Below are 27,792 nucleotides of genomic sequence, written 5' to 3'. Positions count from 1 at the left end.
TGACCTCTAGCGGAAATTAATTGCAATAACAAATCAATCACTTGATGCAATAACAGTTTGGCCCTGATTTGACAAGGACTGTGTCCATACGAGATCGGGAACGTATCCAATAAACGTGAATTAATTATGTTGTTTTTATTTGAAAAAGAAAATTCGTTCAGATTTGTTGAAAATAAACATCGGGCAATTTGGAATGTGGTCAAGCTCGTGAACTTGTGATGTGTTCGCTCCCTCCCTTTCTGTCTGACATGAAAGTGGGTAGGCGGACTGAGATAGAGATGCTCAGTCTGGAGTAAACCCTGGAAACAGCAGGAGCCAGGTCATGAGTGCATCTATACACTGTCTGGCACGAATGGAGTTACTCTGGGATATATCTAAAAATACTTCTTTTTTTGGATGCATATGGAGATAAATAGCCTAATACTTTTGCAGCACGGAATCTGATCTTCCGCTGAACAAGGTGCGCAGAACTTAAACTCATCATCGTGCTTTTTCACGTAGAGAGAAATAAACTTAAGGGTTAAATAAATATGGATAAACACTGGATTTATGCTACTTAATTTGAAACATTTTTACGAAAAAACCGATTTTTGCCAGCCCTTATAATACATGTGATAAAAATAAAAAAAGACGAGAACCAGCAGAGGATGCAGAGTATGACACCACAACAGAAAACACAGAAGCCACTGAATTATACGGGAACTGTCGCGTGGAATGCAGATGAAAACATAGAAATGTAATGAAAGTAATCGGCTGTATGATGGAGCGCTTTCTTCAGAATCAGCGGTTCTTCCTGAGGATTTCACTTCTCTGCACTATCCTATGTGAGTCAAGTAAGTTCTGAATTTTTTTTTTTTTTTTTTTTTTTTTACTTTTTTTTTTTTTTTTTTTTTTACTTTTTTCCACAAAAATTGCTTAAGAATAATCCAAACGTATTATATAATTGTAGCTATAAACTTATTTTGACTGCACATTTCCAAAAACCATGTCCACTTTAATGTGGTTAGCGGCTTTGATGCTAGTTTAACTTGAACCAGCTTTGGTCACCCTGAGCCAGAGCCTTAAAAATAAGACAACGTTTATTTGATTGTTTTACCTGTGTACTAGGCATTTCCAACGTGCATTGATTAATATGATCTGATTTGATTCATTGTCAATTAAGAATCTCCTTAAAATCTCAAAACATCCAGCTTAATCTGGTTTTCAACTGGTCACAATGAGAGACCAATTTATCTTAAACCAACAAACCACCATGAGCTGGTTTAAGATGCAAATGCTTTCACATATCCACAGTCAGAGATGTGTAAGCATTAGAATGGCACGCACGATTGCCAGTAAAATTAAGTGTCCTCTCCGCGGCCAAGCTGGCGCTTAAATCAAGGCAGATTTATTGGGCTTGCTCATCACTCTGCGTTTACGCTCGCACTCTCCACGAGCGCCGCTCGCTGTCAGCAGCCTCTGGACTCCTGATGAATGAATAGCACTGCGGGCATCTGACGAGCTTGCAGGATGCACTTTACCGACGCTATTTGCATCGGATTTCCTTAAGGACATGCCGAGCTCTTGAAAGTTTCCAGAGTTTAACGGAGATACAAGAAGAAGAAGGTCGCCAGCCAATTTCAGGTCCGAGTCTTTGATCTAACAACCCACAAGTTTGTTTAGTGAAATCCGTCCACCTGCTCTGCTCCTCACAGACTGGAGAACAGATGCGCTGTTATCGCTGTTTGAGCGACCGCAGAACTGACGCAGACTTCACCGTTCCAAACTGGAGTTGAGAACGAGCCTCCGATGTTCTTTTACGTTACACACAAAAATTATCACGGTGATCACGGTTTAGTAGCCAATTGCAACTTGAGAAAAATAACTGTAATTAATCTGATTTAAAATATAGACCTACACCTTTTAGTTATAGGATACATGTACCAAATTAAAGATTTTTAGAATAAAAATATAAAATAATATAAAACATAAAATGTAGGCTATATAAAATAATATTTTAAAGTCAAATTGTGGTGCAACAGTTATATTTACAGTATAAGTTCGCTGCACTCTGAATTAAATTACTGATGTAGACAATTAGACAGTCACCTTAAAAACTAAAATGAAAACATGTTAGCATTGTAAAATAAGGTTTATCAACCTTTAATCATTTTGTTTATTTTTAAAAAAAAAATGAAAATACCAAGATAACACAGTTTACATTGTTTTAGTTAAAACTAAAACTCCACATTTGTGACAAATAATTTTTAATTTTATATTTTATTAAACATTTTATTAAGTGAAAAGTTTAATTAATAAATTAATAATAATAATTATTATTATTATTATTTATTGTTAAGAAATAGAAAACAAATATTCTCTAATTAAACCATATTGCCTGTTGGTTTATGAACACTTTTTCCTTTATTCTCAGCTATACACACACACACACACACACACACACACGCTCACTGGCAACTTTATTAGGTATACCTTGCTAGTACCGGGTCGGACCCCCTGTTGCCTTCTGATATGCCTCAGTTCTTTGTGGCATAGATTGAACAAGGTGTTGGAAACATTCTTTAGAAATTTTGGTCCAACTTGATAGCATCACGCAGTTGCTGGAGATTTGTCGGCTGCACATCCTTGATGCAAATCTCTCGTTCCACCTCTTACCAAAGCTCTATTGGATTGAGATCTGGCGACTGTGGAGGTCGTTTGAGTAAAGTGAACTCATTTTCATGTTCAAGAAACTAGTCTGAGATTATTTGAGCTTTGTGACATGGTGCATTATCCTTCTGGAAGTAGCCATCAGAAGATCGATACACTGTAGTCATAAAGGCATGGAGAAGGTCAGCAACAATACTCAGGTAGGCTGTGGTGTTTAAACCATTCTCAATTGGTACTAAGGGGCCCAAAGTGTGCCAAGAAAATATCACCTACACCATTACACCACCACCACCAGCCTGAACCATTGAGACAAGGCAGGATGGATCCATGTTTTCCATGATCCATGTTCTTTACACCAAATTCTGACCCTATCATCTGAAGGTCACAGCAGAAACTGAGACTCATCAGACCAGGCAACGTTTTTCCAATCTTCTAGTGTCCAATTTTGGTGAGTCTGTGTGAATTGTAGCCTCCGTTTTCTGTTCTTAGCTGACAGTAGCAGCACCCGCTGTGGTCTTCTGCTGCTGTAGCCCATCTACTTCAGAGTTCAACCTGTTGTGCATTCAGAGATGGTATTCTGCATACATTGGTTGTAATGAGTATTTATTTGAGTTACTGTTGCCTTTCTATCATCTCTAACCAGTCTGCCCATTCTCCTCTGACCTCTGACATCAACAAGGCATTTTCATCCACACAACTGCCGCTCAAAAAATTCTCTTTTTCAAGCCATTATCTGTAAACCCTAGAGATGGCTGTGCTCAAAAATCCCAGTAGACCAGCAGTTTTTGAAATACTCAGACCAGCCCGTCTGGCACCAACAACCATTCCATGTTCAAAGTCACTTAAAACCCCTTTCTTCTCAATTCTGATGCTCGGTTTGAACTTCACATCTAGATGCATAAATGCGTCTTCACCACATCTAGATGCATAAATCCAATACCAAATTCCTAGCCTCAGAATAATAATAACTTCAAAATGCATCATGCTTTAAAAAGCAAGAAATGTGCCAGAGGTGAGAAATTATTTTCCTGACTGTAGTCGGTGCTGTGCTTGGCCTTCATACCATGTCCCACTGTACTAATGCCCTGTGGTGCAGACCCTAAATCTGATTTGATAATGACATGTTGACACTTGCCCAGAGTGTGACTCATTGTGCCAGCATGACCCAAGGGAGCTCAGTTCTCCACACAGCAAATGACTGCTCTCAGACAGCAACTCCAGCCATGCTACAGCACTCAAATAGCAGGCCTGACACATACTATGTGCAAACACTGTCCTCAGGGTTCTGTGTTAATGCCTCCTCAGCTCAGAGATGAGACCGGAGTGGGCCATCTTAATGGTGTCTAGCCTCTGTCCTGCAAAGGTGTCAACCAGAGGTGCAGTGATTACAGAACATATCCTCTTGAAAAAAGAAGAGAATCAGTCATCATTCAGTTAGCCTCACTGGCCCACGTATCATTAACATTTGTCGGCTTCACACATATCAGGTGTTTGAAGCAATGTTTTTGAAAGCATTTTTCCTCACTATATAGGTATGTCCAAATGAAAACTTAAATAGAAAACATATTATAAGTAGTATTCATTAAGATCAAAGTACTATATTCTTCATGTGGTTACTGCCTCATGATTTCAGACATACTACTCATTGAATCCATACTGTTTTTCATATACTACAGTATATGAAAAACAGTATGGCAAAAGAAAAGATGGCATAGGCCTGCTCTAACCCAAGCTCATGAACGTGCGTTTCAATGGGACAATTTTCTGTTTCTATTTGGCATACTATTTATATGCAAAAATGGACTTCGGCGTGCATATGATATGCAATAGGTAGGTTTAGGAGTGTGGGGTAGGTACGTATTTCATGTACGCCAGAAATGTGTATATAAACCCCAACAAAGTGCATATCATATGCATGCAAAAACTGCACACTATATGCATGTAAAACGTGCGTATCATATGCACAGTCTCTGCATATGAATATCAGGTAAAATAAAATAAAATAAAATAAAATAAAACATGCAACTGATAGCATATGCATTTTCATGAGTTTGGGCTCACCAGTCAGTCAGTGAAAACAGGTCTAGATTTATTTATTTATTTATTTAATTTGGAAAATAAACTACTTTTGAAGACAAAATCTAAATTGACAATAATTAAAAAATATATATATAAAAAAAATTGATTTGATGGAATACTGTGTAATTTATTTATTTCATTTATCCACACATCTTTTTTTGTGCTCTTTAATTAAGTAAATCGACTGGCGTTCTGAATGACTCATAATATTTTTTAGTTGTTCACTGTTTGTGACAAACTTTCAGCTTTTTTTTTTTTTTTTTGTAATGGGAAATAAAAGTAAGAGTTATAGGCCTATGTTTTCAGTGAGTGTGATATTTCAAATTCAGCGATTTTTGGAAACATAACACTCTGCTCACGTGATATTGCTGAAGTTTAATTGTGTGGAATAGTTTTGCCTGGAAACATTTTTGAGCCATTACAATCAACAAATGAGAAGTGATGAAGTGACGATGCGTGTAATTATATATGATTAAAGAAATGAATGGAAGTTAATCCCCTGATGAAGTGCTTTAATACTATATGTTTTAGTTATTTAATATGCAAATAGTGTGGTCAGGAAGCCCTAGATAAATTAATAGGCTCTCCTGCCCATTAGTTCATTGAAGTATTTAATCTCTACCTCTGTAAATTCACACACTTGTTCAATAATTTGTCATGCTACACTCAAATCTATAAAAAACTTTCTAAATAAGCTGAGCTTGCGAAACTGCTTCTCTAGCAATCTGAATGTTTGGCACTTCAGCAATGAACCAAGCTCACTATAAGATGATGTAATGTACTTTATGACTGCAATTTAAAAGCACAATAGAACAACAATGTAATTTGCCTCCACTTTCTCATTATCATATATTTTATTGTGAAAGGAGCTTTATAGAAGTCAAAATAGACTGTATATATATATACTTGTCTTATTATTTATATATATATATATATATATATATATATATATATATATATATATATGTGTGTGTGTGTGTGTGTGTGTGTGTGTGTGTGTGTGTGTGTGTGTGTTATTTTTTATTTTCTTTTGAAAAATTTGATCAAATCTAGAACAAGTATTAGCAGTTCGAATGTAATGTCTTCTTTTCCACTTGCAGTCTCTTGTTGTGAGAAGACTCATTCACACGCTGAAGATGAACTCTTCAAAAAGCTCTTTGATGGCTACAACAAGTGGTCAAGGCCTGTACCAAACACCTCTGATGTTGTCATTGTCAAGTTCGGTTTATCTATTGCCCAGCTGATTGATGTGGTAAGTTAAATGAACTATTTTCGATTTAAATATAGCTTAAGATGTAATATATTCCTGTGATGGCAAAGCTAAATTTTCAGCATCATTATTCCAATATACAGTGTGTCACATTATCCTTCAGAAATCATTCTAATATGCTGATTTGCTCAATAAACATTTATTATTATTATTATTATTATTATTATTATTATTATTATTATTATTATTATTATTATTATTATTATTATTATTATTATAAATGTTGAAAACAGTTGTGCTGCTTAATATTTTTTGTGGCAATATCCTTAAATAATTTATTTTAAAATCTTGCTAACCACAAACTTCTGAATGGTAGTAAACATATTACAGTTTTTATGCTCTTATTGTTATTGCTGTTATAAAACTAATAGCTTGTCAGATTGCAAAAAAGAAAAAAAAGAAAAAAGAAAAGAAAAATGAACCTAAACCTCACATGCATCCAGAGTCTGTTTTGGCCCAAGGATATCTAAAGCTTAGTATTCTTACAATAACAATAAATAACAAATGCTAATTATAATTTTTACAATCTTGTTTACAGATATGGTGAAATATTCATTTCACAAGGCAGTAACGTCAACCTCCTACTGTATATTGCCATATTAAGAGCCCTAAAACCTTAGAATATTGATGAATTTAGGTTCATGCTCCTTTAAGGCTCCAAGTCCATCGGAAGATTAAAATGATAAGGTGTTTGTGATCTTTCTGAACCAAAAGCTTTCTGCTGGAGCAAACCCAGCATTCTGACTCATCTAATACTCACTGTCCTTCCTTCCTTTTCTCCTCCACAGGACGAGAAGAATCAGATGATGACAACAAATGTCTGGCTAAAGCAGGTTTGTGCAGCAGGAAAGTTCATATGTGGAATGGAGAATTTGTTTTATGATCTGGCACCATAAATTAGAACAAAGTTGGCTAAATAGTAAAATGATTTAATGATAACAATCAAAATAAAATTGTCAAGTAAGTATTATGGTGGCAGTCATTTTGCAAAGATTTAGTTTTTAATTTTCTGAACATTTGTGGCCTCTCGCTCAGGAGTGGAATGACTATAAACTACGCTGGAAGCCTTCAGACTACGACAATGTGACTTCTATCAGGGTTCCGTCAGAACTAATCTGGGTCCCGGATATAGTTTTGTACAACAAGTGAGTAACAATTAATCCGAGCTAAAAACACTCATAAATCTCCACAAGTTAAATGCAATGAAATCAAGCCAGAGCGTAAGATGTTAACTGTGTAGTGCTGTGTAGACTGTTTTAAATGCAAAGTTGGTTCTCAGAAGCGCACAAACAGTGACATGATATATAACGTGTACTGTATGCAATTAGCCTGACTACGTCAGACTTCATACTTCCACTCAATTTCATTTCAGCGAAGTAGTAGAGTTTGGTATTACCAGGCTAGTATGCAATACCATGCCATTGGAATGCACTGAAATGAACGGAAATGAACTCACACACTTCTTTAGACTGACACCCACTGTTTGAATGTGGTGCTACACCAGCCTAGATACCAAGAACTCTAAAAAAGGCAGTTCATACACTGTTTAACTGCCGAATCATTATTAAAACAAATATGTCCTGTCTGAAAGACTTAAAATATCCAAGAAACTCCATGTAGAAGGCATCATTTAATGATGATGACAGCTTATAAATAATTAACCACTTATCGATATTATCTACCACTCACTCATACATTTATTTGTTAATTTGTTTATTTATTATTTTTTTTTAATACTTCATTTATCCATTTACTTATCTTAAATGTACAGTATGTCATATTACTAAAATAACCCAATAATCAAAAACCTACAACCAAACTGTGTGCATGTGTAAAATGGTTTGGAAAGTAATAATAAGAATAATAGTTTGTTTATTTGGTTAGTTTTATTTTTTATAGGTAGGGTGTGGGTGATATACCAGTAGACATGTATAGACATATTTAGATTTTGGACTGTCATCTCTATGGTGGTTACACCTTCACTTGACGTTGCTGTGCTATGTAAAATGTATCATTTGAATTTGCTTTTAAGTATTTAAAAACACTTTTATGTGTCAGAAGCCGTCTTTGCAAGTATCCTCCTAAACACAGTTATTCAGGTCTTAAGTGAAAGCAAACAGCTGAGAAAGAAAACACTTGTGTAACAGTATATTGGATTCGGGCAGCTCTGAAAGTGACAGCAGTCTAATATTCATGCTGTCTGTCATTCATGTGAATCAAACAGAAATGAGAAAAATCTCACTGCTTTGGACTAAATTACTTTTGTATCCATAATAAGAAGAAATATATTACACAATAAAGAATATGCAGTGTTTTTATTCGATTACGTTATTCAATGTATGTAGCATATTATGTATATTAACGTAGTACCCCCCCCCCCATAGCTTTTGAATAGTTTCTTGTTCTTATGCATAATGTCATGCATAATTTCTATTGTATATATTTTTCATATAATTACTTTATTTTAAGCAAAAATAACTAAATTTTTTGTGATATATATTTTTAGCGTGATATTAAATTACTCATATTGTGATATGAGATTTTTATCATATCGTCAACTCCTAAGGCTTCGTTAATATGTTTATTTATCTTGTGTACATAAAATTTTATATTAGGGGAAGTTGTGGCCTAGTGGTTAGACAGTATGACTCCTAACCCTAAGGTTGTGGGTTTGAGTCTCGGGCCGGCAATTCCACAACTTAAGTGCCCTTGAGCAAGGCACCGAACCCCAAAACTGCTCCCCAGGCGCCGCAGGATTAATGGCTGCCCACTGCTCTGGGTGTGTGTTCACAGGGTGTTGTGTTCACTGCTCTGTGTGTGTACACTTTGGATGGGTTAAATGCAGAGCACTAATTCTGAGTATGGGTCACCATACTTGACTGTATGTCACTTTCACTGTAACAGCAAACATGCAAGTTTTATTTGCTTTGAAGCAAATATTAAAATGTGTGAAAATGTATTTTGCTGAATTGTATGATGCATGAAACCATTTCACTGCTTTTCCTCTAGTAAAGTGACTTCTGATCAAGTTAATGTTGTTGTCCCCTTCAGTGCAGATGGGGAGTTTGCGGTGACACACATGACCAAAGCCCACCTCTTCCACACAGGTAAAGTGCTCTGGGTTCCACCTGCCATCTACAAGAGCTCATGCAGCATAGATGTCACCTTCTTCCCCTTTGACCAGCAGAACTGCAAGATGAAATTCGGTTCGTGGACTTACGACAAAGCCAAGATTGACTTAGAGCGCATCGAGAACACGGTCGACCTGAAAGATTACTGGGAGAGCGGCGAGTGGGCCATCATCAATGCTGTCGGCACCTACAACACCAAGAAGTACGACTGCTGCCATGAGATCTACCCAGACATCACCTACTTCTTCATAATCCGCCGTCTGCCGCTCTTCTACACCATAAACCTCATCATCCCCTGCCTGCTCATCTCCTGCCTGACCGTGCTGGTCTTTTACCTCCCGTCAGATTGTGGTGAGAAGATCACGCTATGTATCTCGGTCCTCCTCTCGCTCACCGTCTTCCTGCTGCTCATCACAGAAATCATCCCCTCTACCTCGCTCGTGATCCCGCTCATTGGCGAATACCTTCTCTTCACTATGATCTTCGTCACCTTGTCCATCGTCATCACCGTCTTCGTGCTTAACGTCCACCACCGCTCGCCCAGCACTCATAAGATGCCCCACTGGGTTCACTCAGTCTTCTTGGATTTGATCCCACGGTGCTTGTTTATGCGTAGACCTGCACCGGATAGCCGTCGCAGGCAGAAACTCCTCCTCCTGCAGCGGCAGGGACAAGGAATGACATCACGGGTTCTTGGACCGGCAAACGCAACCCTCAGTACAGCAACTAGCTGGTTCAGAGGAGAGGATGAGTCCCGCAGACGCTTCTGTTATAAGGATTTAGAACTGGGAACGCTGCCCTCGGCGATCTCGCTTTCACTCCAGACCCCTTCGCCCTGCCCTCTCATCTCGACTCCACCTCCTCTACAGAAATTTGGCCCCTCCTCAAGACTGGAGTTGGGCCTGGCTTCCAGGCAGCTTGGTGGAAGAGTTAATGTCACAAAGCGGCCTGAAAACATGATGCCAGACACCCCAGGGTTCCCTCTGTCCCCCAGTGTCCTGCAAGCTCTGGAGGGGGTTCACTACATAGCAGACCACCTGAGAGCAGAAGATGCTGACTTTAGTGTAAGTTTCTTTTAATTAATTTTACACCACTGTTCCAAAAGTTTGGTGTAATTTTTCCCAAATGTTTTTGGAATAAGCACACAGCATTTATTTGATCAAAACACAGTGATAACTGCAATTTTCTCAAATAAAATGACCATTTAAAATATATTTTCTATCTTAATATATTTTAAAATGTCATTTATTCCAGTGATTGCAAAAATCAATTTAAAGCGGCCATTGATCCAGTCTTCAGTGTCACATGAAGCTTCAGAAATCATTCTTATATGCTCATCTTATGCTCAAGAAACATGTTTATTATCAAAGCTGAAAACAATTGTGCAGCTTAATATTTTTGTGGAAAATGATATTTCAGGAATCTTTAATGAATATAAGCTATTTGAAATAGAAATATTTTGTAACATTCTAAATGTCTTTACTGACATGTTTAATCCATTTAATGTGACTTTGATGAATTTAATTACTTAAAAAAAACATACTGACTCCAAGCTTTTAAACAATATAATATACAATTTTAATTTAAATAATTGCATATGTAATATTTTGTGATTTACTTTTTATTTATAAAATAATTGTAACTTCTATGGTGTTTAAGCTACAACAGTAGATCTATCAAATAGCCTGTTCAAACAATTTTAAACCTTTGAGCAATTATTTTTCAAGCCAATGTCAAAGTTTTTCAATGACAATTATGCTTGTATTTGAATGTATAACCATAGATATTATTGTGAAAATTAAAAGTGTCAACTGGAAAAGAAACACAGTGACTTTCTGTAACTGACTTCACACTAAAGAGATAGATACAAAATGGTTTGTGGGTATATATATTTGAATCTGTCTTGGTACCACCCTTCAGATATGGCTTAAACGGATAGTTTTGTAATAAACTTTACTTTTTCTAGTTACATGTTGTTTTATAATCCACTCAATTCTCTTATCTCTTCACACAGGTAAAAGAGGACTGGAAGTATGTTGCTATGGTAATAGACAGAATCTTCCTATGGATGTTCATCATAGTTTGTTTGCTGGGCACAATCGGACTCTTTCTCCCGCCCTGGCTTGCAGGCATGATCTAGAAAACACACTAGTGAGTATATTATATGAACAATAAGGACTTCTGATGTTTAGGCTTCCACAGGAAGAACCAGCATGGGGACACAACGGCCCTTCTAGCAGGGAACATCAGGCATGAGATCGCGTGCTGAGATTTCCCCTGCATGGGGTCAGATGCATGTTTGACATCAGGAATATGGCATCAAATACAGTACCTGACATTTGCTTTGGTCAGATATTGAGAGGAAAGCCACAAATTAAAGAAGCTTGTCTATGAAAACGCTTGTATTTGAATGTATAACCTTAAATAGTATTGTAAAAAAGAAACGTGCCAACTGGAAATTACTACACAGATTTAATTGAGTACACAAATAAAAGCACTGAGGTTGCGATTTCTCATGTCTTGTTACTCTTCATATCAAAGAGTGCACACTAAAGAGATGAGACAAAGTGGTTTGTGGGTATATATGTGTGTGTCGAGTCTGTCTTGGTACCAACCTCCTGATATAATTTATATGATATCATATAATTAAGAGGGATATTTTAACAAAAATAAAAAATTAAACAAATTCTGTCATTTACAATACCGTACTTGTGTCTAGAATGTCTGTCTTCTGTAAAACATGAACAATATATTTTCAGATTTTATTTAATTTTTTTCATACAGTAGAAGTCACCAAAACCAATGTCTTTCAAAATCTCTTTTAATAAAATCATTCATACATGAATGTAATTGCATGAGGGAGACTAAATGATGACAGAATATTCATTTTGGAGGAAGTTTTACCTTTAATAAAGACTTATATCCGTTATCTTATGTCTCACTTGTTCTGCAGTGTATTTGGAAGTTTACAAGTGTCAACAACTTTTATTGTTGTTTGCAAGCAACAAAAAAAAGCATATTTGTGCATTATGTGAATCCCTTACATTGCTTTGGTCGATATAAACACATTTAATAAGATGAGATGTCCAGATGAATGTTATTACCATTTGTACAAGACTTTTCTCAAAAGAAAATCTAGAATCAAAGTAAACAAAAATGCTTTGGGGGAATTCCAGAAAGTAGGTTAAGTATAGTTTATGGATAAGTACATGCATAACCTTAACTTTACGTTCCAAAACTAGGTAGCTTTCAGGTTAAGTAGCTAGTTACTGTATAACAACAAATTCTCTGAACATAATCTTCTGTGGAGCTTATAATATAATATTTTAATTTCAGAGGTATTCAGCACTTAGGTTCACTATTGATGAGGCTCCAGTGATAAAAAAAAAGAACTATTAAAACATAAATCAACGTTTATTTTATTTTACTCAAATGTATTCCCATCACACACAATGTGAATATGCATTCAACATGTTTTTTTTTCTACAGAACATTTTTACAATGTATTTTTATTATAAAAATACCAAACATTACAACAAATGCTGAAGGAAACGGCAAGCACAGTTTTGTTTTTGTTCATTGAATCTTACATACACCAATTTTTGTATTTTTATTTTTCACAGAATTAGAAATGCTGACTAAATATTAAAAGATAGATGCATTTTTGTAACATATTTCTTTGGGTTAATCAACTAGTTCTGGGTATATGTGACCGTAAGTTAACACTGGTTTCTGGAATACCCCTCTGGCTTGCCTGGTTTTCTCAATCATAAATGTTTACATGAAACACTTAACATGATATGACATCAGTACAACAGTTGCCTGAATTTCTATTGGCTGTTTCATGTACCACTCTAGTGTTGTTTTTGCCCTATTACTGCACTGCGGTCTTATACAGATGAATCAATCTGTTTTGTACTCAAGCTGTGAGTCAGCATGTCTCAAGCTCCTCTTCTAGTCAGTCGGTGAATTTGGGTCCTCAGGTCTGGGTTTGGCCAAGTTTGAGCGCACTCGGGCCTGGTCTACAGCATCTAACAGGTTCTTGGCATCCATGGCCAAAGTGTGGGCCGCTGCCAGCATCTGTTTCTTGCACTCTTCCTTCAGAGAGGTGATGGCATTCTGCTGGGCCAGACGCATCTTACTGATGAGCTCAGCCAAGTCCTTATTCAACAACTTCTGAGTGCCTTCGATCTGACAGAAACATTTATACTCTTATTAAAATCTCAGTTGGAATGGAGAAGATTAAACTCACTTTTAACAGCACATTTCACCGTATTGCTTTGAACCAAGTATTTAAAGTTTTACAAAAACTCCCAGACATGATATGAAATCAGATTCCAGAAACGGTTTCAAACAGTACAAATACTACCTCTGTTTTACAGGAAACGTGCAGAGTTGGTAGTACATCATCCACGCTGTTGATCAGATTTCTTAACGACAGTCCAACAGCCTGTAGACAAAAACATTAAAATGACTATTAATGGAAATGTTCATCAAAAGCGGCATCAGATTTAAATCAATGCTTTTGTTTTGCCACCTTGACTGGAGAAATGTAATCAGTAGACGGCAGTGTGTTGATGTCGTTTTTCAGCTGCACTACCACTTTCACTACATCCATGACACATTGGTACACACTGTCCTCTGAGCGGTCCAGCTCGGCTGTAGGTGTAGGCTGAAGGCACATGAAACTGAATTATGTTTCCTATCATTGTTCCACGAAAGTAGAGTCAAATATTTAATATGTACACCCTGCATACAATTTATGCATGTTAAACGTGTCCTTACCTGGACTGTAGTTCTGGGTGGTTTTGAAGGAGGTAGACGGAGCTCAGCTTTAAGTGACACAGGATACAGTCAGTATAGCAGGAAAGGTTAATATGACACTAGAATAATGGTTATTTTTTAATAAAATGCGATTAATTCTTTAAAATGTTTTCTAATGATCACCTGTAGAATGCAGAAGACTTACCATAACTAATTGGCAGTTCAGGTGTCTGATAATAAATAAATAAAATAATTATTGGGGTTGTGTATGACCAGTACATTTTACAATTTAAAAAAAAAATACATTCGATTTATAAAATGAAAATGTTACTGATGAAATGTATGTAATAAAAATACAAACCTCAATAGTTGTGTCTTCATGAACCTTTGGGTCCTGAGAAAGGACAGCAAGCTTGCAATGTATATTATAACTAATATTAAAGGCATACATAAGAGATTGGTAAATAATCTTTCCTTCTTACCAGAAGCTTCTCCTCCTTCTTTAACCATTTTGTGTCCTCCTCCATCTGTTCTTTCTGCATCATCAAAGTATCCTGCATACGCTCCTTCTCTTCCTGCCACAGCTGCTGAGCATCTTCCTTACTGGTCGGCCTGAAACTAAACTCACCCTCCTACCCCATGCACACACAGAAAATAGATAGCTTCTAATAAAATATTATTAATTATTAAAACAGTAAAAAAACGAATGTGAAAGCCAAATATTTTATGATAAAAAAAATGAAATAATGAAAATGCATAAAAAAATACATTAACAGTGAAAGCAGAACATTTGATAACAGGCCTAATTGTACCCCAAGACTGCGGCGACGGGGTGGGGATGTGGTCACGGAGAGGATGTTAGTTGAGTCCACAGGTGACTGGTAATCACACGGGCTGGCCAGGTCTGGTGAACTGGCACATAATGCCTCATTAAGCTGGTGAAAATAAAAGCAGAACATATCCAATTAATACTTAAACATACATACCGTATTTTCCGGACTATAAGTCGCACTTTTATTCATAGTTTGGCTGGTCCTGCAACTTATAGTCAGGTGCGACTTATTTATCAAAATTAATTTGACATGAACCAAGAGAAATGAACCAAGAGAAATGAACCAAGAGAAAACATTACCATCTACAGCCACGAGAGGGCGCTCTATACTGCTCAGTGTTCCTGTAGTCAACACTGAATACATAGAGCGCCATCTCACGGCTGTAGACGGTAATGTTTTCTCTTGTTTCTAAATAAATGTGACTTTTTTTCCTCATCATCACGTATTTTTGGACTGATGCGACTTATACTCAGGTGCGACTAAAAGTCCGAAAAATACGGTAATACTTAATAAATAATCATATACCTAAAATGTAATGACTTGAATTAATTATTACGTATATTTATATTTATTCAATTCTATTTAGAAAACATATTTATAAATGAATATACAATTAAATATCAGTATTCAAGGATTCTATATTTACAAAAACAATGTAGTGCTTAGTGTCTTGATATTTCAACAAAATGAACATGACCTAACCTGAAGATGTAGCCCGACACCAAGGGTATTTCCGAAGCGGCTAGTATTGACTCTGGAAGGCTGGAGGTGTAAACAAAACACACTGACCGTTAGGCCGAATGTGCTGCTGTAACTGAGTGAAAGAGCAAACAAACAGCATATGAAAGCTGACAGCTACTTTTGGTGGAGGTTCACTAATGGTAAGCTTGGGCTCCAGGATCCGGGTGCTACGGGCTTTGTCTCTCTCTCTCTCCACCTCTAACTCCTTCTCCATTTGGTGGACATCACTGTTAAAAAGAACTTGTTCGTTCAAATTCATCTTTTTGACCAAATAAATAACATTTCAGTCACTTCAATCCTCTCATTAGTAAAAAAAAAGATTCAATATTAAAAACATTGATTGCACCACTGTGTTATTTTTACCTCAGGATCATCAAATGACGGTAGGTAATTTTAGGCTTTTTTTATGAATGCACAAGATACAGAGCTATATTATTATAGGGCATGAAGGGAGAAACCTGATGTTGCAGGCTAGCTCGGTGAAGGTGGGTCTATCGCGGGGGTCGTAGCTCCAGCAGCGGGTCATGAGAGAGTACAGGGCAGGAGGGCACTGCTCAGGTTTGGGCAGCCTGTTGCCCTGTTCCAGCTGGTTAATCACATCACGGTTGTCCAGCCAGTGGAACGGCTGTTTACCTCGGCTCATAATCTCCCACACGCACACAGCTGGACGAGAGCAACACAAGAGGATAAAATGGAAGTGAGGGGGAAATCACATGGAAGGTTCGATAGACTTTTGTGCATTTTACACCTCTGGTGTTTAGGAATATCATAATATCCCATAAAGATAAGTAAATGTTAAAAGGATAGTTCACCCAAAGATGAAAATTCTCATCATGTACTCGCTTTCAGGTCATTTCAAACTTGTTTGCATTTCTTTCTTTTTTTCTGAGGAACACAAAAGATCAAAGAGTTTCCCACTGACTTCCATTTTATTTCTTATGTCTATCTATCCCATTCTTCAAAATATCTTTCCACAGAAGAAAGAAAGTCATACGGGTTTGGAATGACATGAGGGTGAATAATAATTCAGTTGCTCTTTTCTGAAAAAAAAAAAAAAAAAAATGCTAAAGCTTAAGTAACTGTGTTGGGATCATCTGTCCATGGTTTTCTCCTTGCTTCAGTACTGATGGTGCATCTGGAGGAGCAGCACTCTTATGTGAAGCCATCAATCAGAGAAACTGAGTGAAAGCAGCTGAGCTCCAGAAACAGAGGGCTCTCTGTCTGTCTAGTCCTGTTATTTAACCAGTGTTTTAGTGAGGGGCTTCAGAAATAAAGTCTCAAGCCCAGTATTAAGAATAATATTAACTGAAAGCAAATATAAATTGCAGTACAGAAGCTTTTACAGTTGTGTTATATATCAACAGAATTCTTGCACCAAGAAATTAGATTAAAATGAATTGGCAAATTGTGAAAAGTTGTGATGGAAATTAAAGTCAGTTATTGTAACACAATTTGTATAAATTAAGTTTAATAGTGGCCCTGGAGCACTGAATAATGTTTGTAAGCACAGTACGGTTAAGCATGCCAAAACTGGATATTGGATTCATAAAAATGAATTATGTGCCGTGTGAGAATTTTACGATGACTGATAAAGAGCCATGAAGGCAATTTTAGAAATACTGGTTTCTGAACACCTTTTCTGTCTTATATATATATATATATATATATATATATATATATATATATATATATATATATATATATATATATATATATAGATATATATATATATATATATATGTGAATATTAATTAATCAAACAAGCGAGTGTCCGGCTAAATGAATGTAACAGTGTCATTGTTTGGTACAATAGACATGTCGACATGTCAACTTTCTTCTATTCACTCACCGAACATCCACACATCACTGGCTGCAGTGAAGCGTCTGAAGTTAATAGATTCAGGAGCCATCCATTTGATCGGTAAACGAGTAACAGATGCTGCAGACATAATGCAAGGTAATGAGAAATTGCTTGTTAAACGGAATATAAAAAAACCCTACAAAGAATATTTTAGAAGATTTTATAACGTAACAGAGGAGTTAAAATGATTATAGTTGCAACAGAGAATGGAATGATGAAGCATAAAATGATTAAACAATTCACAACTTTAATGAGTTTTAAAACAGCTGAGGTAACCTTTGTAATATTCTTCTTCCTCTATGTATCTGGAAAGGCCAAAGTCACCCAGCTTCACCGACTCAGGTGTGGCAACAAGCACATTTCGTACAGCTATGTCTCTGTCAAGCAGATCACACCAACACACAACAAATGAGAAATGAAAATGAAAATAAAAAACAATGAAAATATCCATTCATTATACCACTAGTGAAAATGATTCTGTTTTGTAGCTTTGTCCATAATAAATCATATTATCAGCATAAGAAAGTGAGTGAAAAGATGGTTCATTTTACATCATAATCTGAAAAAATCATAAAAACGTCATGGTCTCAGACATTTACGCCCACTGTAAGGACGTACTGTAGACAATTTCAGTGATTTCCAAGAATGCTTTGTTAAAAATTCAAAAACATTACTATACATACACAAACCATTATAACATATGAGGTCGGTAAGATTTTATTTATTAACAAACTACTATTTTTATTCTAAATAAATTTTTTATGTTACAAAATGTCAATGTAATGCTGTTCTTTAGAACTTTCTGTTCAAAGAATCCTTCAAAAATGTATCAGTGTCTCCACAAATATATTAAGCATCACAACTGCTTTCAACATTATAATAATAAGAAATGTTTCAGGAGCAGCAAATTAGCACATTAGAATGAGTTCTGAAGGATCATGTGATACTGAAGACTGGAGTAATGATGCTGATAATTCAGCTTTGCCATAATTGCATTTGAAAATATATTACAATACCAAACAGTTATTTCAATTGTAATAATATTTCACTATCAAATAAACAATCCCAAACTTTTGAATTGTAGTATACACCAGATAATGAATAATATAAAAAATTGAAGTGCATGTCTCACCTGTGGACCATGTTCATTCCCTGCAGGTAAACAAGAGCTTTGCAGATCTGTAGGCTGAAGAGAACCAGAGTTACGCTGGTCAAACTCGGCTGATTTTTTGTCAAGTACTTCCCCAGCTGTAAAAACAAAACAAGTATTTTTTTTGTATTAGCACAGCAAAAAAAAAAAAAAAAAAAAATTAACTGACTGCTCAGGCCAGTTATTCTGTACTTGACAAGACGCAGGGTTGTTGATTCATTCAGTACTGAACTTCCTGTGAGTTTGTAAACAGTTTATGACAGTTTTACAGATCCTGTAAATGTTAATAGAGCCATATCTATGGCATTCTCTTAATTGAGTTGGCTATATCAATCACAGCGGTTCTGGCCATTTGAATTACGCTATGGATTGAAAGGGAATTTTATAGATTTAATCTAAAAGTTATGTAAACCCCTCTATCTCATATAATATATTTCCACCCTCCCCAAAATAATCACTCATAGTGACAACATTATTGGTCCTGTAAATTTGCAAAAGACGTGTTTTGGCATATAATACAAATAAGAGTGATAACATCCAGCATCTGGGCTGTTGTTTACCTCCCCGTGCTGACACAGCTCCATGACAATCCACACAGGGTCTTCCTCAATCACCCCAATCAGTCGCACTATGTGTGGATGGTCCAGGTTCTTCATGATGACTGAATTCAGATAAAAGATCAAAAACAGTTACTCATTATTATATTTGTATATTTTATTGTTTATTTTTGCTACATTTCAAATGTCTAACATACTGTAGATTGTTTCAAAACCGGTGACCCAGATTTTCTTAAAATATAAAAACTCAACATAAAAAAAAGGTTTTAAATAAAACTTCCAAATTAATTATGTGAAAACTATTTATTAGTATATTATTGCATCATTTTTATGACTTTCTGCTACTGTGTCATTTACACAACAGCAAACAATTTTTCAGGTTTTACAAAAATTAATTCACAGAGACAACAGCAGTGGATCTCAATCTTTTGAACCAACTGTCCACAACTATGTTTAATCCCATGAATTTAACCGTTGATTATTTATGAGTGTCATTTATTTGATAAGGATAAAAAATATAAAGTTTTTCTCACAATTTCTAAACACAATAAAATATATTAGCTGCACCTAGAACATCTAAAAAAAATTTAAATTCTTTATGAAAATGACCATGGTGTTTTCAGATTTTATTCATTCACTTTTTCAAGTAGCCATCAACCTTTTAAATTTAGGCTTCCTCATATATCATATAATATAATGCTGTGGGAATCTTGATTTTCTGTGCACGTAATTTCTAATCAAGCTGTAATTTTTTCAAATTATGCAATCATATTTATTTTGTTTATGTAAAATACACAAAATTGTATCTATAATTTTAGCCTTAGCAAGTGAAAGAAGTCCAAGAATACTGAACATTTTATTTCCACCACAGAATGTTATTAAACCCAATACTTCATTTGAGATATGCTAGAAAAAAAAAGAAAAACTGACAGTTTGGTAAAAAAAAAAAAAAAATGACTCTCTGGTGATTGATGAGTATACACACACGTTGTATAAACAAATTTAATATGTTGTGATGATTTATAATCTAAAAGTCCACAATTCCAAAAGTGGCCATCGTTAAAGAAACATGGCTTTCAAAGGCTATAAAAACTACCCAGAAGTTTCATTTACATACCAGCTTCACCCATGAACTTCTCTCTGACATCAGGCGCACATTCCTTACAGGTCTTCACCGCAACACTAACCTTCTCCCCATTCTAACCAAGACAATTAAAAATAATCTATTAAAAAATGAAACTAATCATACTGTATTAGCTAAGTCACCAATGATGAGATTTGCTAATGTTATTGGAAGACATCCAACACTATTACGCTAAATCCATAATCCAGATCTGACCTGCAAAAACATTTTAGTTCTCACTAGTACTTCTTGCCTTTTTCTGGTAAACTCCTTCATGAACCTCCCCAAAGAAGCCTTCACCCAGCATACGTTTCAGGATAATATCTTTTCTGGAAAGTCCAACCTTTGCTATTGTGAAACACATAAAGAGCACATCAGTACAAGCAATAATGAATAAGTGCATGATTTACTGAAACTGAACAATTCCCATACACACCAGGTGGTGGCGGCTTTTCATCTGGGATCTCACAGTATATATCAGAGTCTGAAAGATAGATTTGAAGTAATCACATTATCGTGAACTTGTTATCATAATACAGCAAAAATCAAGCTGAGTGTCTGAATTGTAACTAAACTAAAGGAGAATCTGATACTCACTGCTGTATCTGAAGCTTTCTGTCTTCTTCCTAACAGCAGGAAAGAGCGAACAACAATAAGGACAGTGAAATAAAGCACAAATCCATTTCACGTTGTGAATTATTCCATAAGAGATCACTTTAGAGTTATAGCAATTAATATTCATTCTGTGTTGTAGTCCTGAGGAGAAGAAAACAGATATAGAGGAATGCTGATGTACTCACCCAGAGGGAATTTCAGGAAGAGAGTTGCGCAACTGTACACCTAAGACAGCGAAGATAAATCTCAGTTTGCAATAAAGAGAAATATGGCAATCCCCAAACCCACATGAATCACAAAAGACATGATTCAAAATGCACAACATTCAGAGGGGAGCTGCCATCAACTCTCAGCATTTCAGTAAAGGTCTTGTCATTTATCTCAGACTTTTTCCAGATGACAAGAATTTAGAAAAGAAATAATGATCAATTCCCTGGAAGTAGTCCGCACAAGCTCCAACTCTTTTAAATGACTCTTTGTAAAATGACTATTGACATTCGCAGACATACATTAATTGAGGCTTACCTTTAGGAGATTTGCTCTTATTTGGACCAACAATCAAAGATGAGTCTGTGTGGTTAAGCAACCGACAGTAGCCATCGATCAGATCAGCCATGTTCTCCGCAATGGCCAAAGAAGCCACACTGATGGAAAGGGGCTAGGGATGGGAAAAAAGGCTTACGGTTAGTTTACCACAAGAGTGTCACTGTGCATATGAAGTTTAACAATCTAATACTGAAGTGAGAACATTCTCACCTGTTTGGCACCCTCAATTTCGATAAGTAATAATGTTCTGCCATCACTCTGTGTGTTATACTTGATACTCCGGATCTGTTTAAATTCAGCAAGGCGAACAGCCTGGGGAGAGTAAACGAGCATGAACTTGAAACAACATTTGGACAATGGCAACTGGCATGAAAATAAGGAATAAAAACTTGATTGGAAATTAAGTATGAAGTTGCTCACAGTGGAGTCTGCTTTGGTACGCTGCCGAATGCCTTTGGGACCAATGACTAAATCCACAGCTAAACTCCAACCTTGCTGTGTAGATTAAGAGGGACTTTAGTCAATTCGATTTAGCACATTAAATCTTCCACTTTAAAAAAAAGAAAAAGGAGAACTTACCACTAGCTCACAAGGAAATATTTCCTCGTCAAAGTTGGAGAATTCCCCATAGGTCTCGAAGAACTTGATCATACACTCGTCCTCTTTAAGTAATGCATATTGCTGAAATGTTTGCTGGATGAGCTTCCTGAGTTGTTTGGGCTGTTAAAACCAAAATGTAACAGTTTAGAGGTAAAATTTCAGTGTGCTAAGCTCTTATAAGCTGCCACTTGTTTATTGTTTCAGTTTATTTTATCAGGGTCCTGATTTATTTTAGGGTTTATTTCGATTGGTTAGCTGCATATTATCCCATTTTTTTCCCTTTCATTAACAAAAAAAAAAAAAAACCACTACATATGAACAAATCTAAATTTATGCTGAATTTAAATATCTTGGTAAGAGTTTGCAGTTGAAACGTCAAACACCAAACACTGAACACAAACAACTTACTGCTTAACTTTTAACTTTGAAAATAGCCTGTTAAAGGAGGAGTTCATTTCCAGAATGAATATTTCCTGATAATTTACTCTCCCAAATGTCATCCAAGATGTTCATGTCTTTCTTTTAGTTTTTTTTTTTGAGAAAAATATTCCAGGAATATAATGGACTTGAATGTAAGCCAATGGGTTGAAGGTCCAAATCGCAGATTCAGTGCAGCTTCAAATAACTCTACAAGATCCCAGCTGAGGATTAAGGGTCTTATCCAGCAAAATGATCTGTCATTTTATTAAAAAAATAAAAATGTACAGACTTTTTGACCACAAATGCTGATCTTTCATTAGCTATGCAATGCACATCCACTTCTTCACACATTGCGTAATAATGCTGGAAACCTCAAACACGCGGTTAGTTCTTCAGTTCAAAAAGGTTGGATATGGCAAAAACTTGATCTCGTTATCTGCTCCAATTTATAAAAATGTGACCCTTAAGTCTTAAGTCAAAATTTTTCGAAATTGAGATGTATACATCATCTGAAAGCTGACTAAATAAGCTTTCCATTGATGTATGGTTTGTTATACAAATATACAATATTTGTCTGAGATACAACTATTTGAAAATCTTGAATCTGAGGGTGCAAAATCTAAATATTTAGAAAATCGCCTTTAAAGTTGTCCAAATGAATTCTTAGCAATGCATATTACTAATCAAAAAAGATATACTTACGGTAGGAAATTTACAAAATATCTTAGTGGAACATGATCTTTAATTAATATCCTAATGATTTTTGGCATAAATAAATAATCGATAATTTTGCCCCATACAATGTTTTTTTGGCTATATTGCTAAAAATATACCCCAGCGACTTAAGACTGGTTTTGTGCTCCAGGGTCACAAACTGTCCGACATCATTGTTTTTTTTTTTGTAAATACCATTTGATTTTCTTTGCACTTCGTTTGTAAACACTGGTTTGGTACTTCTGCCTGTGTCACACATGTGTGATAAAGTAACATGGGGTCGAGCTAGTGCAAAATGAGCATTTGTGGTTAAAAATATATATATGTTTGTATCTTCTTAGAAAATGGAAAAAAAAAATTTGCTAGATATAAGACCCTTATTTCTTGGCTGGGATGATGTAGAGCAATTTGGACCTTCAACCTTCAATTGGCCACCACTGAAGACCACTATATGGGGTAAAATACAGGAATGTTTTCCTCAAAAACCGTACTCGGTTACGAACGTAACCTCGGTGTAAATGACCGCAAAAATATGTATGTGTGTGTCACTTTAAATGTGTTGTGTGTGCGCACGCACGCTCTCTACGTAACGTAAGCTGTAACGCAGGTAGAAGAAAGAGGTGCGGACGAGGAGCACATTGTGGTTCTCACATGGCGTTTACAAAAGTTTGATATATATATTGTAAAAGGTGGATGCACTTTACGTTTTGGTTCATCTAGTACCCTTTGGCAAGCGGAGCGAGGTATGTGTCTTTATTGTGTGTTTTGCATGTTGTATTTTAAAGTAATATAATTTCGTATGGCACGTGTTATTTGTTGCTCTTTTGGTTAATTTCTCATGTATGTAATAATTTATTTGCCTTTTGGGTATCTGTAAATGTGTATGTGTTTAAGTAATCTGTCATTTGTACATACGTTTTTTATTTATGAGTATATTGTTTCTTTATGTAGTTTCACGGTGCTACAACACAACGTTTCTCGAAGTCACGGTTAATGGCGCTCAAAGCGAGCGAAATAAAGAAGATTAAGCACCCGTCGAAACTCTCTGTCTCGTTTGTCGACGCCAAGGGGCTGCTACAGTGAAACTCGACGCTTATCGGGACTCTGCATTACTTCGCTGCTGCCCTGTTCGAGAGAGCTCATCACAACGCCGCACGAGGATCAATCAGCACGGCGCTGCGGACATTTGCGCAGTCACAGCGGATCCTGACGTCATTATAACTGCTTAAAGGGAAAGATCGCAAGGTGGTAACAAGGCACCGTTTAACACTACAGATGAGATTGAGACTGTGAGTTAAATCGTATTCCCACGTGAGCTGCATCCATTCATTGGAACTCTGTAAGTTGACATGTTCAAATGAAAAGGAGAATATTTTTTGGACTATTAAATTGAAGGATAAAACTACAAGAGACATTTAAATTGAATAAGTCAAACCACAAGAAAATATTCAAGTTTGCTTGATTATTTAAAGACTATAAAAACTTGTGTGTTAAATTTGAACGTTGATTGTTGAAGATTTATCTTGGACATTTAAAAAGTCATACACAAAGAGTACAGTTAACTTTATTACTGTTTGTAAACTGACATTTCTGATCTATTACAAGGGAAATATTTAAATGTTAAAAGTGTTTACAGTTGTGCATTTGTGTTGATTCTCCTTGCTAATATTTTGAGTGCTTACATTTTAGAGGTCTGATGGAAATGGTATCACTTATAGCTTAAGTTGCCCAGTTTAAAGAAGTAAACAACATTAAAGAGGCCATGGAAAACCCACCTGAAAAGGAAGTTGAACCAGTTGAGGAGATACCACTTCCAGCTGAAGAAATAAGTAACCCACCAGTGCAACAGCTCAGAGCAAGCTCACGCAAAAGAAGCTTAACAGAGAAAGGTCGAGAGATGCATGAGCTCGAAGCAAAGAAACAGGAAAAGTCCTTCCATAAGACTTATGAGTCCTGGAAGCAGGCTGCAAGAGAGGCTAGATCAAATTTGAAAACATTCTGTACACGTGAAGACCTGGATCAAATACAGCAGGACATTCAAGGCAGACATGATTCAGTCTATCATCATTATGAAGCAATTCTGCGTAACCACACTACTACTCCAGACATTGTTAAACGTATGGATGCCTGCGCTGCACTAACTGCAGAAATCACTGATCTTGTCAGTAAACGACTGGAAACATTTAATGAAAGTTACAACGAAGAACTTGTGAAGGAAACAGTAAGGCAAGTGCTGAATAAGGATGAATATGGATCCGTCTTTGGATGTACAGTAACAAACACAGTCGTTTCAGAGTCATCACTGGGATCCGATAACCAATCCAAGACTTCTAAAGTCTCAAGTAAGCGTGCTGATGCACAGGCAGAATTTGCAGCGAAACTGGAACAAGCTAAAGCTTTACAAGAAATTCACAATCAACAAGCTAAGCTTGATAAGATGGAGCATGACTGGAAGCTTTGTGAGTCGAGAATGTTAGCGGAGATAAAGCAGAAGGAGGCTGAAATGCAGTTAAGGCTAGTTGAGGAAAAGAAACGGCTACAACAGCTACAAGTTGACAAAGAAGTTAAAGTAGCAGCAGCTCGTGTCAAAGTGTATAACGAATTGGAAGGCAACCTTCATCGCTGTGAAGATGACGAAGGCCCTAGCATTCACACTGGCTGCCAAAGGACAGAGCTTACATCTCAACTGAACCCGGAAGCACAGTCGTTCCTACCTCAGCAAGCATCATGTGAAGGATATGGAGTTACATCACCTCAGGAACCTGCAAATCTAGCTCAAGCAATAGCAAACTCACTAAGCACACATCGGCTGCCTGTTCCAGAACCCACTGTCTTTGTTGGTGACCCTTTAAAATTCATAGATTGGAAGATGTCATTCATGGTCCTCATTGATCGAAAACCTCTTCCTTCTGGTGAAAAAATGTTCTATCTGAAGAATTACCTTGCTGGGGAAGCTTGCAAAGCGGTGGAGGGATATTTCTACAGAAATTCTGAGGATGCGTATCAAGGTGCCTGGAAAGTGTTACAGGAAAGGTACGGGAACTCGTTCGTCATCCAAAGAGCGTTTCGAGACAAGCTGATGAGATGGCCCAAAATTGGAGCAAATGACCCACTGGCATTACGAGACTTCACAGATTTCCTACAAGGTTGTGTCGAGGCAATTCCTCACGTAAAAGGATTAGCCATCCTAAATGATACTGAAAACCACAAGCTGTTAAAGAAACTCCCCGAATGGATTGTGAGAAAGTGGAACCGAATCGTGGTGGAAGAGCTAGACACATCAGGTGACTATCCAAGTTTCAAATGCTTCACAGAATTTCTGCAAAAGGAAGCAAAAATAGCTTGTAACCCTATAACCTCTGGACTATTTGTGAATCAAAGGAACACAGATGAAAGGTTCCCCAAGCGCGCTAAGGCTCTCAGTACAAAGGTTCAGGTGAAGGACTTGAGCTCAAAAAGACCAGAGACGTACAGCTCTAAGCCAAAGACATCGTGCCTTTTCTGCAAAGATGAAAAACATCACATTGCTCAATGCTCTACATTTGCTGGAAAGACTATTGAAGAAAAGAAAGCCTTCATTCACGAAACCCACCTCTGTTTCGGATGTCTCAGAAAGGGACACATGAGTAAAGACTGTAGAAGAAGACATACATGTGGTACGTGTGGTCGAAGTCATCCTACCTGCTTACATGAAGAAAGGGATAAAGCTCCTTCAAAGGACCCTAAAGGAGCATCTACGAATGTTCAAGCAAGTGAGGAAGTTCATAAAGTCATGACCCACGCACTCACTCAATGTTCTCCTGCTACTTCCAGCATTGTACCAGTTTTCATCTCTACAGTGGACGAACCCCAAAGAGAAGTACTAACTTATGCTCTACTTGACACCCAGAGCGACTCAAGTTTCATCTTGGAAGATCTTCTTGAAAGTTTGAATGTTGTCTCACAACCTGTGCAATTGAGGCTCAGCACCATGACAGCTGCTGACACGATCACTGCCAGTAAGAGAGTCTGTGGACTTAAAGTAAGAGGACTACAATCTGCAAGTTCTATACCACTACAGCAAGCATACACAAGAGACTTCATTCCAGTGGACAAGTCGTATATTCCCACCAAGCACACAGCGCTTCAGTGGAGTCACCTCAGACACTTAGCAAGTCAGCTGTCACCACTTTTGAACTGTGAAGTCGGACTTTTAATTGGATTTGACTGCCCATCTGCACTAGCTCCCTTGGAAGCAATTATAGGTGGTGAAAATGAGCCTTTCGCGCAAAGAACTGTGCTTGGGTGGAGTATTATAGGCCTGTCTAATCCACACCTTGACCGACAAGGAAATCAGAGTTTTGTCCACCGTGTTGCAGTAAAGGAAATACCTGTCCCATCGGCCAATGATATCCTGAAAATTCTTGAGTCAGATTTCAATGAAAAAGCTTATGAGGATAAATGTGTGTCACAAGAGGATGTTCGTTTCATACAGCACCTCAGTGCCAATATTCATCAGAAGGATAATGGACATTACGAGCTTCCTCTCCCATTTAAGTGCAGCAGCCGACCCTCACTACCCAACAACAAAGGGCTAGCAACTGCTCGACTACAACACCTAAAGAAACGGCTCAAGTCCAATAAACAGTATTATGATCACTACAAGGCTTTCATGGAAGAGATGATTATCAAAGGTGATGCAGAACAAGCTCCAGCTATACTAAGTGGAGAGACAGTGTGGTACATCCCACACCATGGGG

General features: G+C 36.8%; 2 protein-coding genes across 3 annotated transcripts; one reads left to right on the top strand and one right to left on the bottom strand.

Annotated features, from left to right (window-relative positions):
• Positions 1 to 42: 42 nt before the first annotated feature.
• chrna2b (cholinergic receptor, nicotinic, alpha 2b (neuronal)) lies at positions 43 to 11,840 on the top strand. Of its 2 annotated transcripts, none has more exons than XM_026291259.1 (6): positions 43 to 824; positions 5,829 to 5,980; positions 6,787 to 6,831; positions 7,034 to 7,143; positions 9,050 to 10,193; positions 11,144 to 11,840. In XM_026291259.1, exons 1-6 carry the CDS (start codon positions 740 to 742, stop codon positions 11,267 to 11,269), a joined length of 1,662 nt encoding a protein of 553 aa, XP_026147044.1. In that variant the 5' UTR covers positions 43 to 739; the 3' UTR covers positions 11,270 to 11,840. The 2 variants fall into 2 exon arrangements, with proteins under 2 accessions (XP_026147044.1, XP_026147043.1); XM_026291258.1 differs by having other exon boundaries at positions 43 to 833.
• Positions 11,841 to 11,952: 112 nt separating this feature from the next.
• On the bottom strand, positions 11,953 to 22,035 carry LOC113121042 (protein-tyrosine kinase 2-beta-like). Its single transcript, XM_026291257.1, has 24 exons — positions 21,899 to 22,035; positions 21,740 to 21,814; positions 21,530 to 21,631; positions 21,299 to 21,431; positions 20,959 to 20,998; positions 20,756 to 20,784; positions 20,595 to 20,642; positions 20,412 to 20,506; positions 20,153 to 20,234; positions 19,039 to 19,139; positions 18,461 to 18,576; positions 17,605 to 17,705; positions 17,317 to 17,406; positions 15,926 to 16,130; positions 15,586 to 15,694; positions 15,429 to 15,488; positions 14,706 to 14,828; positions 14,376 to 14,525; positions 14,255 to 14,287; positions 14,099 to 14,123; positions 13,915 to 13,961; positions 13,667 to 13,801; positions 13,499 to 13,579; positions 11,953 to 13,320 (listed from the first exon to the last, which is right to left on the bottom strand). Exons 1-24 carry the CDS (start codon positions 21,968 to 21,970, stop codon positions 13,084 to 13,086), a joined length of 2,289 nt encoding a protein of 762 aa, XP_026147042.1. The 5' UTR covers positions 21,971 to 22,035; the 3' UTR covers positions 11,953 to 13,083.
• Between the last annotated feature and the right edge of the window lie 5,757 nt (positions 22,036 to 27,792).

This window comes from Carassius auratus, chromosome 20 (assembly GCF_003368295.1).
Source record: "Carassius auratus strain Wakin chromosome 20, ASM336829v1, whole genome shotgun sequence".
Taxonomy (NCBI): domain Eukaryota; kingdom Metazoa; phylum Chordata; class Actinopteri; order Cypriniformes; family Cyprinidae; genus Carassius; species Carassius auratus.
This window is presented reverse-complemented; position numbering and strand designations above follow the sequence as displayed.